The sequence below is a fragment of the Pseudorca crassidens genome, chromosome 8, assembly GCF_039906515.1.
Source record: "Pseudorca crassidens isolate mPseCra1 chromosome 8, mPseCra1.hap1, whole genome shotgun sequence".
Taxonomy (NCBI): domain Eukaryota; kingdom Metazoa; phylum Chordata; class Mammalia; order Artiodactyla; family Delphinidae; genus Pseudorca; species Pseudorca crassidens.
Window position 1 is genome coordinate 79,641,874 of NC_090303.1, and position 7,112 is coordinate 79,648,985.

The following is a 7,112-nucleotide window of genomic DNA, read 5'->3' on the forward strand; positions in this document are numbered from 1 at the left end:
CAGAAGCAACGGAGAGAGAGATACAAGATCTTTTCTTGACTAAAATATGGAAAGTAAATCAAGGGCTTAGCATGGAGAACATTCAGGATGTGGGCAATAAATTCTTGTGGGGAAGGGATTCATATTAGTATGAAGAATTGGCAATCGTGGAATGGGTCAAATAAAAACAAAATGCAGATACCGTGACTTTGGGTCTCTTGTGTTGAATATACTGGGAGAAAGATTTCAGAGGTAGAGAGGACTAAGGAGAGATGGAGATGTCATGAGAAAGTTGGGGCCAACCTGGGGACTGTGGAAAGGAAAAGAAAGGAGTGGCATAGAATAGAGAAGGGATTGCTTGTTGGAGATAGATGGCTGTAGGGAAAGAGATTGAGGCTTGCATTTATGGTGCGTCACCATCACACAGGGGATTGTCAAGAGTCCTGCAGGTTAGGTTATTGATATTAGTTGTATCAGTGCAAACACCCATTTGCCCAGGGGTTTTCTTGTCCCCTGTGCCTCAGGCAGCCTCTAGGTCCCAGCACTTTACCTTTAAAACCCTTTTCAGTTTAGGGCTGCTCAGCATCCGTGAAGTCAAATGAATAGAGACCAGAGCACAGATGATAGCTTCCCAGGCCCAGAACCAGGACCCCTTATTAAAAAGGACACCCCACATGGAGATTATTAGGGTCAGAAAATAAGAGGTGAAGAAAATGAGGAAGACAGCAAGAGACCTCAGGGCAGTAGAGTGAGCTTTCAGGCTGGAGAGTGGCTGGTGTGATGATCTTTCATCTGCCTCAGGTGTTGGAATAATAAGGCCATGAGCAAGATGGTGGAGGCCAGGAACAGGAGGAAAGGAATAATCAACACAACCACTTGTGACACATGGAAGAATCCCACAGGAATATCTCAAGTCTCTCAGTCATGGTGCTGTTTCTAGGGAAATGCCTCATGGAGATTAGTTGAATCTTGCTGTAATGCCCAACAGCTGCAAAGATGATAGACACACAAGAAGTCAGTAGAGAACCCAGCAACAGCCAAGGAACCAACCTCACAATTCTCCACTTCAGCCAGAAGATGGGGTGGCTGAAGGAGGAGACTTTGACACAGTAGAAGACAGCAAACATGCTGGTCAACCAGAATGAAAGAATGTTAGTAAATTCCCAGACGATACTGAAGTACCAAAATTCGTAACTAGGGTAGAAGTGGGAGCAAAAGTTGTACAGCATTGATGACCACAGTTGACAGAAGCAGCAGACACCCAGGCCGGTGAGAATCATTTCCACAGGTGACAGCCTTTGGAAACTTACCCACTCTGTGCCCAGCACTACAACAGTTAAGCTGCTCTGCATAATTATTGTCAAGAGCTTGAGCATATAGATGATCATGAAGAAGACAGAGTTGGATGGTTATCATCCTTCTATTCCAAAGAAACTTCCTGGGCACAGACTCAGAATCTCTGCAACAATTTCCAGGTAGGGACCAGATTCCTGGCCCCACTGGTGTTTCACACAAGAAAATATCTCCCTCTGGATGCAAATTTTTCTGGGCTTATTTTTGACTTTCCCATTTTCCTATCTGCAGGATTTGCTTATGCTTTGCCTGCTGGTTTGTTATCAGGCCTGGATGCAGGGAAATGTGGTTTGAGTGTGGATTCTTGCTCCTGAGGTGATTTGATTATTCCCATAAAAAGCACCCCTAGGGCTTCCCTGGTGGCGCAGTGGTTGAGAGTCTGCCTGCCGATGCAGGACACGGGTTCGTGCCCCGGTCCGGGAAGATCCCACATGCCGCGGAGCGGCTGGGCCCATGAGCCATGGCTGCTGAGCCTGTGCGTCCGGAGCTTGTGCTCCTCAACGGGAGAGGCCGCAACAGTGAGAGGCCCGCGTACCGCAAAAAAAAAAAAGCATCCGTATTTCATAACCATGCTGTTTATTTCTTCTTTATCTGCCTGAGGTGTCTTTAGCTTATTTCCCCATCTTTTAAATAGAATATCCTCAGTCTTTTAACCTAAAGTTTGAACCACAGGATAGATAAATCCTTCGCTGTCCATTCACATCCTGGGTAACATTTCTGCTCATTGAGTGCTGTAACAATGTCAACTTCAGAAACCGTGTGTCCCCAGCTTCTACAGCAGCTGGGCGTGGATGCTACAATCAAAGTTTGAATGCATAGAAAAAACAATAAAGAAAATCTTTGCTTTGAGATTCCACCCACAAAATTGCTGGAAGCTGAGACCTTCAAGTGTCCTCATCCAAGACGGGCCACTTTCTTTACTGCCCATTGAATTTCTCAACTCAGAGAAATCACTGCACGGTGCCCCCAGTACTCTCCCTACAATTGAGGTGTGGCCTCCTTGGCTGTTGTTCTGCCGATTCCTGTGCCTTGAGCTCATGCTTTACATATGTTTGGGAAATGTTCTTGTTCCATTATCATCACCATTTTTTTCCCCCTTACATGGCGAGGCTCTGTTTGTCACTGCTCCCATTGCTCAAGATGAATTGAAAGAGGGCCCTCTTACCACTAGTAAAACCATTTTGAAGCATGGGGTCTACTGAATAGAGAAGCGTAGAAGCCTTGCTCTCTTTATTTGTTTGTTTATGTATTATTGTCTTCAAGCTTTCCCTTCTCTAACCAGCCTGTGGAGACAAAGGTAATCGCTGTTGATGGTAACTTCGATGTCCCTGGCCCTGCTGTAATCTGGTTCTGTAAAGTTGTAGCCCTCTGTTAAGTCCCCACTGGGTATTTCTGGAAGTGTCTTATGAGGGCTCACAAGCAAGTCTGACCCCAGTGGATGTGGAATGGGCGGATCCGTCAGGCACCTGCTGAGGATAGGCACTTGGCAGCTGCTTCCCTGTCCAGCTGTGTAGCCTGGCCTGGGCTGCACCGTCCCGTCTGTGCTCTTGCTGCTCAAAGCTCCACCCCATAGGCCCTGAGGCTGAGCTGAGCAGCCAGATGTCTGTGGGGAAGCAGCTGAGTATTCACACTCTGAGCTGTTTGAGGAAACTTGGAAGCTTAACCCTTAGTCCTTCTATTCTTTGTAATCTCACTAGAGGCAAATTTGATGTGCAGTTGCCCAAACAACTACAATAGCACCCTCTTGAAGCAAGCCCTTTTTCTGCCTCGATTCTGGGACCACAGTTCCAAGTATCCAATGTCACTGGTGTGGAAGTGAATGTGTGGTGGTGTGTGGTACCTTGGAATATGAAGATGGTAATTGAAAGCCTCAGAGACACAAAGATCCCTATAAGCAGGACGCGTGTGATTTTGTAGACTTTCAGTGCTGTTTTAGACAAGGGACAAACTGCACATTACTTCTAAATAACTCAGTATTTAGGAATCCAGAGCTATATATGCAGACCAGAAAATGAATTCAGGAAATTGGTTCTGGAAAGCTATACCAGATAGACACCAAATATTTAATTAGTGCCTTCAAAATTGAGAGGCTAATTCTGATAATTACTAGTTGATGAGGGAGACAAAGTGAAAGTCATAGAACCCTTGAAAGTAAAACAAGAAACCACTGAACTCATGGTGCAAAGGTAAACCACACTTAAAAATTACACTAGGAAACAATATTAGCAAGCATCTGATCTGCATTCTCAACAAAATGCAAGAATCAGGAAATTTTAAAAGGAAGATGGCACCTTTTAGTTTTCAATTAAAAGGTGAATTGGTTGAGATGTATCCAGGTATAAGAAGGGAGAAAGAGGGCTTCCCTGGCGACGCAGTGGTTGGGAGTCCGCCTGTGGATGCAGGGGACGCGTGTTCGTGCCCTGGTCCGGGAAGATCCCACATGCCGCGGAGCGGCTGGGCCCGTGAGCCATGGCCGCTGAGCCTGCGCGTCCGGAGCCTGTGCTCCGCAACAGGAGAGGCCACAGCAGTGAGAGGCCCGCGTACCGCAAAAAAAAAAAAAAAGGAAAAATAAGAAATGATATGACGTGAAATATACGTTAATATATAGCATTAACACCTGCCTTTTGTCCTGGATACACTAGGCATGTTGCCTCTGGTATTCACTGCCTCATTCTGAGAACCCTCAAGGCCTGGCTCTACTGCACTCCACAGGGGCACTCTCCATATTGATAGTGACCAATCGAATAACCCAGATTCTCTTTGTGAAAGTTTGAATGTGAGACATATAAAGTGAGCCCCTAACTGGTGGTTGATGTTCCCTGGGGTTAGGAGTTCAAAGGCTGGCTCTTTTCTTGTGTGGGCCTGTGAATCCTGCAGAGCAATCTCTGGGGTCCCTTGATTCAGCAACTAGAACACAACAGCCCCTAGTAGGTACTTAGAAAATAGCTGTTGAATGAATGATGAGTACAAGGAGAGCAGACCATGTGTCCTACTATATCACAAGCGTAAGGGCCTTGAAAATCATAAAGCTAGCCTCCTAGTATAATAGAGAAATGCCACACATGTGATTATACTCTTATGTCATTCAAATACTTGAAATTGACAAAGATGCTAAAATATAAGTGTGCCCAAATTGACAATTTTTTAGGGAAAAACTTGTGGCTTGGGCATTTAATTTGAACAAATGCTTCAAAATTGAATGAGACAAATGGTGATTATAAGTTCTTATACATCATATGTGACATTGTGGAGAGTGGTTCCCATGATCTGCACTGCTGTGAATGTGCATTTATTGATCAGTGTTTGGACCAGTGGGGCTGGCAAATGGACCCCAAGTTAGTACAATATGAACTCAACAATGTGACTTCAACAGTTGTTAATATAACGTGGTAGTTTATTTACATCGTTAATGTCCCCCTTCCAGAATATTGACATCCTAATGCCCCAGACCTGTGAGTATGTTACCGTATGTGGCAAAAGGGAATGTGCAGTTGTGATTAACGACCTTGAGTGGGGAGATTATCCTGGAAAACATGGGTGGGCCCAGTGTAATTACAAAGGTCTTTATAAGAGGAGGCAGGAGGGTGAGAGCCAGAGAAGGAGGTGATACAATGGAACAGATCAGAGTCACGAGCCAGGTAATGCACAGGAAGCTTCTTTTCAGTCTGTGCTTAGTCTCATTTTTCAGGATATATTTGTTCTGTGGAGGAAGATGGCATTCATCCTTGAAGGTTGTGGGAAAAATGATTTCATCCTCACCTTAAAATGAAGAACACACTTTGTTTACCTGCCTTCCCCTTTATAATTCTCTTTCCTGAAAAATAGAACTCTTTTCCCCACAGGCTTGTCGTGGAGTTTTGCCTTTGACCCTTGTTAAACCAATCCCAAATTTGACCAAAAAATAGTGGAATCAGATGTTTCCCAATTAGCCAAACACATTTTCTTCCTTGTGTTACTGGAATTCTGTAACAGTCAGAATTGATCTTTTTCACGTGGCAATGGCTCCCAAAGGGTCAGCATTTGAAAAGAATATCTAATAGTAACTAATGTGGTCCAAGCACAGGATCCAAACTCATTCTCTCTTCTATTTTTAATTCTGCCATCAACCTGTGTGGCCTGAAGCAAGTTCATTTTTTTCTTGCTTTTTATCTCATTCTTTAAGAATCATAGCATTAATTTGTTTAGTCTCCAATTTATTGAATGTACGCATTACTGAAACCCTGGGAGCATATACCCACTCAGTTGGCAAATTGCAAATTGTAGAAAATACAAGAACTATAATTTAATACTAAAATGATGCTATCCAAAGGCCTTAGGCAAAATTCTGGCCAAAAGGAGTTAAAGACCATCCCCACCATCAACAGCAAAACAACTGTGATTCAGGTGACAGACAGAACTCCATTCAGCACTGCCTCTGTTTTCATCACTCTTCCCAGGCACTGGCCCTGCTGCCTTAGAACGTTTCAACACTCAAGGTGCAGAGCCTCTGGTGATCTGAGGTAACATGGAGGAGAATAACACTCCTCCTCTCCTGTTACATTCAATTAGAGGGGGGAAAAATAAAGCCACAAACACACTCCAGAGCCTCAGAGATGTTTTCTTTACTTTGTGTCTCTCCCTAGGACATAGCACAAGTCCATGAGGTTGGGTGGGGTTAAGGCAATTGAATGATAAACACCCTCAGAGACACTCCTCTCTTGCGGTGTCTAAAGCTGTGATTCCTATGGGTTAACAGCATCAGCTTCTCCTGGAGAATAGTTAGAAATGCAGATTCTTGAGCCCTACTCACACCTACTGAATCAGAGATTCTGGGAGTGAGACCCAACAATCTGAATTCTAACCAGGCTTCTAGGTGATTTTGATGCTTGATTCAGTTTGAAAATCATTGATTGAAACACGTCATATCTGGTTCCTTCTAGCCTGGGGAGGACTCAGGTCCTTGTACGTACAGGCTACCCTGTGGCCACTCCTCAGGAAGCTCCAGTTTAAATAGATTTATCAGTCTCTAATGGAAGGCCCAACTTTGGCCCAAGCTGAGACTTTCTCAACATATAAAAGAAGTGAGATCTTTGGTTTGGTTTTTAATAAATGATATCCTTCTATGAAAATTTCTTTGTTGTAGTTTTGGGGCAGAATAAAATTTTCAGATGTTGCAAAGAGGGATTTTGGAATAAATCTTTACTAAAAATATGTGGTGATGGGGAGTGAGATGTTGGCTATGGAAGAGCTGTGAGAAATCTTCACTTGGTTACCTTCTGTATGTTTCTCAACTACAAGGTCAGTAACTCATCAGCCAGTGCTGGGTGCACACAGTGGTGCCCACTCTGTGCACTCTGTGCACCCAAGGGATGACTTGGATACCTGTGTACCACCAAAGCATTTGCATAGGAAAAAAACAACAGGGAAAGTGCAAACAGCAGGATAGAAAGAGATGAAGATGAAGAAAAAAGGAATAAGAATTGAAGAGAAAGAGGACCAGCATTCTCAAACCTCCTGGTCTTTGTCCCATCTCAGAATTTGGAGTTGTTCATGGGCTGCCTTAAACCCTATTTGTAGAGGCAAGAAAGGCTCTGCAGGGACTATGTCCCTGGAGTTTGAAAACAATTTCTCAAGGATAAACCACATGTGACTATCCTGCTAGTCTAGGGCCAGTCACCTTCCCCCAAACCTTCATACACATAAATACATACATTTTTAAAAGATAAGTAACAGCATGTTTTTGTATGTAGAGTAGGGGAAACTGATGATGCAGGAGAGAGAGAGAGAGGGGAAACTAACTT

The 7,112-nt window shown here is 44.0% G+C and overlaps 1 protein-coding gene across 1 annotated transcript; it reads right to left on the reverse strand.

Annotated features, from left to right (window-relative positions):
- Positions 1–499: 499 nt before the first annotated feature.
- On the reverse strand, positions 500–1,395 carry TAS2R16 (taste 2 receptor member 16). The gene is given in 4 exon segments (XM_067745600.1): positions 500–747; positions 750–855; positions 858–1,377; positions 1,379–1,395. Coding segments are annotated over 4 exon segments (891 nt in total).
- Positions 1,396–7,112: the final 5,717 nt, after the last annotated feature.